The following is an 11,147-nucleotide window of genomic DNA, read 5'->3' on the forward strand; positions in this document are numbered from 1 at the left end:
TTCTAAATGACTAGCGAGATTATCTTACTTGCCATTGTCATATCTTGTTCAGTAAGTGTTTCTTTAGGTCTATTCCTTTTTCTTCTTGGTTTTGTTTTATTTCTGTTGAGTTTTGAGAGTTCTTCATGTATTTTAAATTTTATTTATTATTTTTTAAATCTTTTGGTTTTTAATTTCTTTTAATGTTTATTCATTTACTTTTGAGAGAGAGAGAGAGCACAAGATGGGGAGGGACAAAGAGAGGGAGACACAGAATCTGAAGCAGGCTCCAGGCTCTGAACTGTAGGGCTCCAACCCACAAACCGCGAGATCATGACCTGAGCCTAAGTCAGACACTTAATTGAGCCACCCACGTGCCCCTTAAAGTTTTTTTTAATGTTTATTTTTATTTTATTTTATTTTATTTTATTTTATTTTATTTTATTTTGAGAGAGAGAGAGACAAACATGAGCAGGGGAGGGGCAGAGACAGAGGGAGACACAGGATCTGAAACAGGCTCCAGGCTCTGAACTGTAAGCACAGAGCCCGACGCAGGGCCCAAACCCACGAACCGCAAGCTCATGACCTGGGCCGAAGTCAGACGCTCAACCGACTGAGTCACCCAGGCACCCCAAACGTTTATTTACTTTTGAGAGAGACAGACAGACAGAGAGAGACAGAGTGCAAGTGGGGGAGGGGCAGAGAGAGAGGGAGACACAGAATCTGAAACAGGCTCCAGGCTCTGAGCTGTCAGCACAGAACCCTATGTGGGACTTGAACTCATGAACCACAGATCATGACCTGAGCTGAAGTCAGACACCCAACCGACTGAGCCACCCAGCCGCCCCCTTCTATATTTTACTTGTGAATCTTCTGTCAGCTAGGTTGGTTGCAAATATTTTCTTCCACTCTGTAGTTTATCTTTTCATCCTCTGAAAGAGTTTTTCCACAGATCCAAAGTCTTTGATTTTGATTGTTTTTCCTTTGAGCATTATGCTTTTGATGTCACAGCTGAGAACTTTTCACTTAGCCCTGTGTCTCAAAGATTTTCTTCTACAAGTTTTATAGTTTTTCTTCTTTTTAATTTTTTTAATGTTTATTTAATTTTGAGAGAGAGAGAGAGAGAGAGAGAGAGAGAGAGACCAAGCAGAAGTGGGGGAGGGGCAGAGAGAGACTGAGACACAGAATTCGAAGCAGGCTCCAGACTCTGAGCTGTCAGCACAGAGCCGGATGCAGGGCTCCAACCCATGAAACTGTGAGATCGTGACCTGAGCCGAAGTCGGCCGCATAAGCAACTGAGCCACCCAGGTGCCCTGACAAGTTTTATAGTTTATATTTAGATCCTTTTGAGTAATTTTTGTGCTACGTGGGAAGTTTCGGTGGAGATTTTTTTTTTTTTTTTTTTTTTGCCTATGTATATCCAGATGCCTCAGCACCATTTGTTGGAAAGAACATCCTTCCTTCCTGAATGGCTCTTGTACTGGTGTCACCAGTCTGTCGGCTGTCCGTGAGCGGGGCTGTCTGCTCTCTTTTGTTATCTGTACTGTCCGTCTGTTTGCCCTGCTAGTGCCCCTCAGTCTGGAGTGCTCTCTCTTCATCTAGGTCTTAAAAAGAGGCCAGTCGATTCCTTGTATTTTGTTCTTCTTTTTCCAGATTCTTTTAGCTATTCTGGTTCCTGTCCCTTTCCATAGACATGTTAGATAATCTTTTCCAATCTATAAAGTCCTTCCAGGAATTTTGATAAGGGATTATGTTTAACCTGTATATTAACTTGGGGAAATTGACATCTTTACTATGTTGAATCTTCTAGATCACAATTTACTTCTCTCCGTTTATTTAGAACATTGATATTTTTCTTCAGCATTTTATAGTTTCAGAACCCAGGTCTTATACATGTTAGATTTATTCCTAAGTCAGCCTCCTTCCTTCCTTCCTTCCTTCCTTCCTTCCTTCCTTCCTTCCTTTCATGTTTGTAACTGACATGGCATTTTATTTTATTCTAATTAATTATTTTATATTTTTATGTTTGTTTATTTTGGGGGCAGGGAGGGGCAGAGAGAGAGGGAGACACAGAATCCAAAGCAGACTCCAGGCTCTGAGCTATCAGCACAGAGCCTGATGCAGGGCTCAAACCCACAAACCTCGATATCATGACCTGAGCCGAAGTGGATGCTTAACTGACTGAGCCACCCATGTGCCCCATGGCATGGTATTTTAAATTTTGGTTTCCATATGTTCATTGCTGGTGTGCAGAACTAGAGTTGAATTTTGTGTTTGTCTTTTATCTTGCAACCTTGCTGAGCTTACTGTTAGTGCTAAGAGTGTTTTTTTGTAATTTTCTACATGAACAGTTATGTCATCTGCAAATAGAGACAGTTTTATTTCTTCCTTTAAGCCTGTATGCCTTTTATTTTCTTTTTTTGCATATGGGTCTGTCTGGAACATACACTATTATGTGAAACAGCAGTGGTGGGTATACCTTTTTGCTACTTTTTTTAATTTTAATTTTAATTTTTTTTAGGCAGAGAGCAAGAGAGTGCAAGCAGGAGAGAGGCAGAGGGAGAGAGAAGGAACCCCAGGCAGGCTCCATGCCCAATGGGGTGTCTGATGAGGGTTCAGTCCTACGACCCTGGGATCATGACCTGAGTCATAATCAAGAGTTAGATGTTCAACCGACTGAGCCACCCAGATGACCCCCCCTTGTTGCCTCTTGTTCCCAGCCTTTGGGAGAAAGCTTTCCGTATTTCACCACTAAGTATGATGTGAACTATGGGTTTGTTTGTTTGTTTGTTTGTTTAAAATAGATTACTCATCTAAAACTATTGATAGTTTTCTTATTTAAAATCTCTCTTTGGGGGGCGCCTAGGTGGCTCAGTCGGTCAAGCGTCTGACTTGCCTTAGGTCATGATCTTGAGGTCTGTGAGTTTGAGCCCAGCATCAGCTGCCAGCTCAGAGCCTGGAGCCTGTTTCTGATTCTGTGTGTGTCTCTCTCTCTGCCCCTCCCCCATTTGTGCTCTTTCTCTCTCTCAAAAATGAATGAACATTAAAAAAATTGTTTCTTAAATCTCTCTTGTGTTGGGTGGGTGTAATACAAACAGTTGTGTCAGATTCAGAAACAGGATCTAGAGATACAGATTTGAGAGTCCTGTCATTGTCATAGAAGAAGCCACATGGAAGGATGGTGTTTCTGAACACGTCACAGGACATGTGGCATAGGTCTGTGAAAAAGGAAAGGGACACCTTGGGGAGAAGGACAGTTCTGGGAAGGAAGACTAGAATCCATTCTCTTAGGCGGGGGGGAGGGGGGTGGGGGGGAAGGGTAGCACTGGAAGAGTGGAGAAGTGGTAGAGAAGGTGACTTTTGTCCTTTTTTTTCTTTTAATTAAAAAAATTTAGAGTGTGCGTGCAAGCTTGGGAGGGACAGAAGGAGAGAGGGAATCCTAAGCAGCCTCCACACTCAACACCAGAGCCCGATGTAGGGCTTGATTTTATGAACCGTGAGATCATGACCTGAGTGGAAATTATGAATCAGGCACTTGACTGACTGAGCCACCCAGGCACCCCCGGGATGACTTTTGTCTTGTCCTTAGTTGGGAACATGGGGTCATTTGGGTGAGGAGATGACTGGCATCCAGATGAGGACTGAAAACATGGGAAAATCGGTCCTGGCTTTGGTAGAGAGATAATAACCAACAAAGGAGAATCAATAGTGATGCATTTGTATTGCATCCAGCATAGTGTTACGAGTTTCTGTCAGTGAGAGAGCCTGAACCGTTGCGAACTTGGTGGTGGCCGTGTGGCTGTGGGAGCCTCGGGAGCTATATATTAACCATATTTGTTCTTTCAATCTATGAGCATGGAAGGTTTTCCATTTTTTTGTGTCTTCAGTTTCTTTCATAAGCTTTCTATAGTTTTCAGTGTATAGATTTTTCACCTCTTTAGTTAGGTTTATTCCGAGGTATTTTATGGTTTTTGGTGCAATTGTAAATGGGATCGATTCCTTCATTTCTCTTTCTGTCGCTTCGTTATTGGTGTATAGAAATGCAACCGATTTTGGTGCCTTGATTTTATATCCTGCAACTTTGCTGATTTCACATATCAGTGTTATCAGTTTTTTGGTGGAGTCTTTGGATTTTCCACGTAGAGTATCATGTCTTTTGCAAAGAGTGAATGTTTGATTTCCTCCTTGACGATTTGGATCCCTGTTATTTCTTTGTGTTGTCTGATTGCTGAGCCTAGTACTTTTCAATACTATGTTGAATAACAGTGGTAAGAGTGGACATCCCTGTTGTGTTCTTGGCCTTAGGGGGAAAGCTTTCAGTTTTTCCCCATTGAGGATGATATTAGCGGTGGGTTTTTCATATATGGCCTTTATGATATTGAGGTACGATCCTTCTATCCCTACTTTCTTGGGGATTTTTATCAATAAAGGATGCTGTATTTTGTCAAATGCTTTTTCAGCATCTATTGAGAGGATCTTGTGGGTCTTGTCCTTTCTTTTGTTAATGTGATATGTCACATTGATTTGTGGATATTGAACCAGCCCTGCATCCCAGGAATAAATCCCACTTGATTGTGGTGAATAATTCTTTTAATGCATTGTTGGATCTCTTTGGCTAGTATCTTGGTGAGAATTTTTGTATCCATGTTCATGAGGAAATTGGTCTGTAGTTCTCCTTTTTAGTGGGGTCTTTGTCTGGTTTTGGAATCAAGGTAATGTTGGCCTTGTAGAATGAGTTTGGAAGTTTCCTTCCATTTCTATTTTTTGCAACAGCTCCAAAAGAATAGGTGTTAATTCTTCTTTAAATGTTTGGTAGAATTCTCCTGGAAAGCCATCTGGCCCTGGATTCTTATTTGTTGGGAGATTTTTGATTGCTGATTCAATTTCTTTACTGGTTATGGGTCTGTTCAAATTTTTTGTTTCTTCCTGTTTCAGTTTTGGTAGATTCTATCTTTAGGAATTTGACCATTTCTTCCAGGTTGCCCAGTTTGTTGACATATAATTGCTCATAATATTTTCTTACTATTGTATGTATTTTGCAGCATTGGTTGTGATCTCTGCTCTTTTCATTTGTGAAATGAAAGTATTTCATTTGGGTCCTTTGTTTTTTCTTTTTGATTAATCTAGCTAGGGGTTTATCAATTTTGTTAATTCTTTCAAGGAACAAGCTCCTGGTTTCATTGATCTGGTCAACTGTTTCTCTGATTTTGATATCATTGATTTCTGCTCTAATCTTTATTATTTCCCTTCTTCTGCTAGTTTTGGGCTTTATTCGCTGTTCTTTTCCAGCTCTTTTAGGTGTAAGGTTAGGTTGTGTATTTGAGACTTTTCTTCCTTCTTTAGGAAGGCCTGGATTGCTATATACTTCTCACTTAGGACCGCCTCTGCTGCATCCCAGAGGTTTTGGGTTGTGTTTTCATTTTCATTAGCTTCCACGTCCTTTTAAATTTTCTCTTTAATTTCTCGGTTAACCCATTCATTCTTTAGTAGAGTATTGCTTAATTTCCAAGTATTCCTGGTCTTTTCACAGTTTTTCTTGTGGTTGATTTTGAGTTTCATAGCAGTGTGGTCTGAAAACATGCAGGATATGATCTCGGTCTTTCTGTACTTGTTGAGGGCTGATTTGTGACCCAGTATGTGATGAATTCTGGAGAATGTTCCATGTGCACTTGGAAGAATGTGTATTCTTCTGATTTAGGATGAAATGTTCTGAATATATTTGTTAAGTCCATCTGGTCCAGTGTGTCATTCTTAGCCATTGCTTCCTTGTTAATTTTATGTTTCGATGATCTGTCCATTATTGTAAGGGGGTGTTGAAGTCCCCTACTCTTAGGGTATTATTATCAGTGAGTTTCTTTATGTTTGTGATTAATTGATTTATATATTTGGGTGGCTCCATGTTGGGGACGTAAATATTTACAGCAGTGAGATCTTGGTGGATAGACCCCTTAATTATGTTATAATGCCCTTCTTCATCTCTTGTTACAGTCTTTATTTTAAAATCTAGTTTGTCTAAGTATGGCTACACCGGCTTTTGACAACCGTTAGCATGATAGATGGTTCTCCATCCACTTACTTTCAATGTGAAGGTGTCTTTAGGTTAAAATGAGTCTCTTGTAAGTAGCCTATAGATGGGTCTTGTATAGAGCCTATGTCTCTTGATTGGAGCATTTAGTCCATTGACATTTAGAGTGACTATTGAAAGATACGAATTTGGTGCCATTGGGTTGCCTTTTGAGTTCATGTCTCTGGTGATATTCTCTGGTCCTTTCCAGTCTTTGTTGATTTTGGTCTTTTTCGTTTTGTTTTTTCTTTTCTCTGCTCAAAGGGTCCCCCTTAGAATTTCTTGCGGGTCTGGTTTAGTGGTCACAGACTCCTTTAGTTTTTGTTTGTGTGGGAAGCTCTTTATATCTCCTTCTATTTTGAATGAGAGCCTTGCTGGATAAAGAATTCTTGGCTGCATATTTTTCCAATTCAGCATGTTGAATATATCCTGCCACTTCTTTCTGCCTGTCAGGTTTCTGTGGCTAGGTCTGCTGTGAGCCTGAACTCTGTTCCCTTATAGGTTAAAAAGTTTTTTTTTCCCCTTGCTGCTTTCATAATTCTTTCTCTGTCTGTGTATTTTGTGAATTTGACTGTTATCTGCCTTGGTGATTGTTGGTTTTTGGTAAATCTAATCGGAGTTCTCTGTGCTTCTTGGATTTTGATGCCTGTGTCCTTCCCCAGATTAGGATAGTTTCCTGCTATAATTTGCTCATGTAAACCTTCTCCCCGCTTTTCTCTCTCTTCTGGGACTCCTATCATTCGGATGTTACTCCTTTTTAATAAGTCACTGAGTTCTCTAAGTCTCAAATCGTGATATTTTGCCTTTATTTCCCTCTATTTTCCTTCTTCATTATTCTCCATAGTTTTATCGTCTTAATTGCTGATTTGCTGCTCTGCTTCGTCCATCCTTTCCGTCATCGCATTCATTTGAGATTGCATCTCGGTTATAGCATTTTTAATTTCGTGCTGACTAGATTTAATTCTTTCATCTCCGCAGAAAGGGGTTCTAGACTTTTTTCAACCCCAGCTAGTATTCTTATTATCATGGTTCTAAATTCTAGGTCAGACATCTTCCTTATATTTGTGTTGATTAAGCCTCGGCTGTCATGTCTTTCTCTTCTTTCTTTTGTTCTTCATTTTGTCATCTTGAGGAAAAGAAAAAGTAAAATATAAAAATTAAAAAATTAAAAACAAAGCAAAAAATCAAATGCAGCTTGATGCTAGGTGTGTTTTCATCTGCTTGTTGAAAGAAACTTGATAGAATAGAGAGAAAAGGGAAAGAAAAAAGGTAAGAAAAAAATTAAAAAAATATATAGTAAAATAGAATTAAATGAAATAGAATAAAAAATTTATGAAGTAAAAAATAGGATAAAAAATAATAAAAATAAATTTTTCTTTCTGTATGCAAGAATGAGGAAGAAAAACGAAAAAAAGAAAACAATGTAAGCAAAAACAAAGCAAAGCAAACGAACAAATACATGAGCCAGAAAACAGAATGAAACTACAGTGAAGTTACGTCCAGTTTCCCTTAGAACTGAACAGGGAAGCCCGCTATAGTCCATACATTAAGCAGGTGGAGGGACTTGTGCCGGTCTTCTGGATGGTGTACTTGGATGGTGCAGTTGGACAGGGCTTGGTGTAACGGCTGTATTGTCCAGTAGGTGGCGCTGCGTAGCTTACTGAGGTGGATCATTGTGGCACACATGTGCGTGCACATGAGAGATGGAAATGGTTTCACCCAGTTGCTTAGTCTCTGGCACAGGAACTTCGCTCTTTCACCGACTTGTGATCAGGCACCTCTCCGTTGTCTCAGGCCTCCGTCCACTCCCCATCTCTACACAGATAGGGTACCGTGTAGACTTCAGAGACCCCTGTGGCTTGGACCCACACCAGCTCTCTGGGGAAGGGTCTCACTGAGCAACGGCCGGTCCTGGCTTGCCCCAGAAAATGTTCATGCCGTTGCACAGCAGCAGAGGTTCAGAGGTTATGGCCAATCACAACACACAGCTGGCACCAGGTTTTGCCACACTCTGGCATCTTTGTCCCAATACCAGCAAACGTGGCTGCTCTCTGGGGTCCCCTGGGACCTTTGCCTGTGGGGAGGCTGTATGGCCTCTACCAAAGGCACTCCAAGCAGCGGAACTGCTTCTCCCCGTGTGGCACACGGACGTCTCAGACCCCGCTGCCTGCTCCCGGGGCTTCGCCCTGCTTCCTCACCAGAGCACCGCCAGGCACTGGGCTCCAGAACTTCAGACTGTGTTCCACTGTTTGTAGAATCCTGGTGGTGCTGAAACCCTCTCCTTTCTTCTCGTCAGTGGTTTTGGGGAACAGATTCCTTGTTCAGTTCCCTGCGAGTGTTTTCACTCTTTCTCTCCAGCTGCTTTTGGGGGAGTGCTTTTCTTGCACGATCTTGATGTGCCTCACTCTCCCCCTTTCTCTTTCTCTGTCCTCTCTCCACGAAAACAGCTCCCTACCTTCTGGGGCTTTTTTCTCCACCGTTTCACGTCTCCGCACTGCGTACCTGCCGAGTTCTGTGGCTCAGGGTATACGGATTGTTGTGTTAATCCTCAGGTCAGTTTCCTAGGTGTGCAGAATGGCTTGGTGCTGATCTGGCTGCGTTTCAGGGACAAGACAAGCTGAGGGTGTCCATGCTACTCTGCCGTATTCACTCTTGGATTTAGTCTTACGTGACTTGACAATGTAAGGTGATTTATGTATAAATGGGCAGTGTCTCCCGAGCAATCACTCACTTAGAAAATATTCCACTTCCAAAGAAGTGTTACCAGGTGAAGCTAGCTCCTGGTTGTTTCCTCCCAAGGACCTCCGTTTCACTCGCCCTCTTGTTATCAGTGTTCACAGATCCATCTTCCTCAGAAATTGCCCCTCATTTTATTTTCCTGCTCACCTCTACAGCTCCATGAGGCTTAAGTATACTTTCTGGGTTACTCACCTTTGGGGGCTTATGCACTCAAGGCACCTGTCTTCCCCTCCTGCTCATAGTTTCTGCCTGCATCGCCAGTGGCAATTCTGGTGGGACCCCAGGCTTTTAAACCCTCAAGGCTCTGTATTCATTTAATTCTGTGAAATAGCATGTGATTGGATTGTGGCTCCCTATCTACCACTTTCTTTTGTATTTGTATGAGGAAATACTTAGTAATAATACTTTTGTTGATAGTTATCAGTAGCCAAGTGTTTCAAATAATCGTTACATCTTGGAAGTCTAGAAATCTTTTTTTTTTTTTTTCCTATATAGGGCTATAGGGAAAAATTAATAAACTGTTGAGTATACGTGTTTTTAGCCCTTGGTATTTAATTTAGAGTTTATAGAGTGTAAGTCTTTGGAACTTACTGGGTTGTTAGGTTCAGGTGCTACACGCAGTGGTGTTGATGTTGACGTTTTTATTTTAGCTGTTGTCTGCAGTGTGCATGTGATGCTCAAAGTGGTTTTACATTTATGGAGCCTTTTGTCTGTATAAGAATATGCTGATAGCAGCGTAAACTTTGTAAAACCCACATTTTCTAAATTTTACATACATTTTTCAAACGCTCAATTTTTCTCGTTTTCATTATCACGGTAGATTTGCCCGACTTGTGTACGTTAAGCCGTCACACACATTAGGCAAGTAGGTGTTTCCGAACAAAAATTCCCGTTTGAATACTTTGCTGGAGGATTTTCGCCCCGAATTGAAGCTTGTATCCTGTCCGCTGCGCCTGTGTCTGCACCATGCTCCCCGTGGACCAGCCCTGCCCGCTAACCCTCCCTGTGACGAGGGGAATGTTCCAGATCTGCGATGTCCGGTATGGTAGCCGCTGGCCCAGGTGGCTGTTGAGCCCTTGAAATGTGGCTAATGTAACTGAGGAACTGGACTTTTTATTTCACTGAATTTTGATTCATACTGAGACAGTTACATGCCGAATGAATAGTCTGGGTGGCTCAGTCAGATTAGCGTCCCACTCTTGATGGCGGCTCTGGCCGTGGTCTCGCGGTTTGTGAGACTGAGCCCCCGTTGGGCTCCATGCTGACATCATGGAGCCTGTTTGGGATTCTCTCTTCTCCGGCCCTCCCCCACTCATGCTTGCGCTCTCTCTCTGTCTTTTGTTCTGTCTCTCTTGACTAAACTTAAAAAAAAAAAGTCACGTGGCCAGCGGATGCTATATTGGGCAGTACAGTAACATGCACTTCTTTTTAAATTTTTTTTAACGTTTATTTATTTATTTGTTTATTTATTTTTTAAATTTTTCTTAGTGTTTATTTATTTTTGAGAGACAGAGGGAGACAGCATGAGCAGGAGAGGGCAGAGAGAGAGAGAGAGAGAGGGAGACCCAGAATATGAAGCAGGCTCCAGGCTCTGAGCCGTCAGCCCAGAGCCCGACGCGGGGCTCGAACCCACAGACCATGAGATCGTGACCTGAGTCGAAGTCGGACGCCCCCAGTAACGTGCGCTTCTGTGTCAGATGCAACTTTCTAAGATTGGAGGCGTTCTGAGTGTGACTCGGGAAGCCGCGTAGCTCTGCCAGCAACGAGTTGTTTCGTCTTGGAGAAATTGCTTACTTTTCTGGCCCCCAGTTTCCTCCTGGGGGAGACGTGGGGGTCTGACATCTCCGGAAGGTAGTTGCGGGTGTCATACCGATTGAACCCGGAGTTTGGGGAAGAGTCCCTCCCGGCTCGTGTAACGTGGGTCTCGTGTACCATAACTGCGTGGCTTTTGTGCACCGGGAGCACCGGCTGTATGCGGCTAGATAAGAGGCTGGCAATTTTGAGCTGCTGCCGGGAAGGAGTCGGGAGGGAGCCCCCTGACCTCCGGGGTGTCTGGGGTCCTGACGGGGGAGGGGCGGGTGGCAGGGGCGTGGCAAGGTGGATGGTGCCAGAGGAGAAGAGTCCTAGGGAGGGTGTCCAGGCCACACAGTAGAAGCAGCAGCAGGGTGAGAAATGGGAGTTTGATGCTTATATTTTATTTGAAGTCTTATTTAATTTTTGTTTCGTTCACGCCCGAACAGATCATAAATCCCTAACATTTTACTAAAGCTACTTGACAATCCCTTACTCCCCACTCCTCCCCCCTCCCCCCCCCCCCCAAGAAAGCAGTAAACATGGGAATACTTAGACAGCCTTAAATCACTTT

The 11,147-nt window shown here is 42.6% G+C and overlaps 1 protein-coding gene across 6 annotated transcripts in view; it reads left to right on the top strand.

Moving 5' to 3' along the window:
- Positions 1-11,147, top strand: part of ATP9B (ATPase phospholipid transporting 9B (putative)) — a 249,489-nt gene that overhangs the window by 24,828 nt on the left and 213,514 nt on the right. The window contains exon 1 of one of the 6 annotated variants that reach the window (XM_042909657.1): positions 9,734-9,822. The exons of the other annotated variants lie outside the window; for them this stretch is intronic. Coding sequence (XP_042765591.1) covers positions 9,749-9,822 — 74 coding nt within the window. The 5' untranslated portion in view covers positions 9,734-9,748. Of the gene's footprint in view, positions 1-9,733; positions 9,823-11,147 lie in introns of those variants that run through there. 6 annotated transcript variants of the gene reach the window in all.

This window comes from Panthera leo, chromosome D3, assembly GCF_018350215.1.
Source record: "Panthera leo isolate Ple1 chromosome D3, P.leo_Ple1_pat1.1, whole genome shotgun sequence".
NCBI classification, from domain to species: Eukaryota; Metazoa; Chordata; class Mammalia; order Carnivora; family Felidae; genus Panthera; species Panthera leo.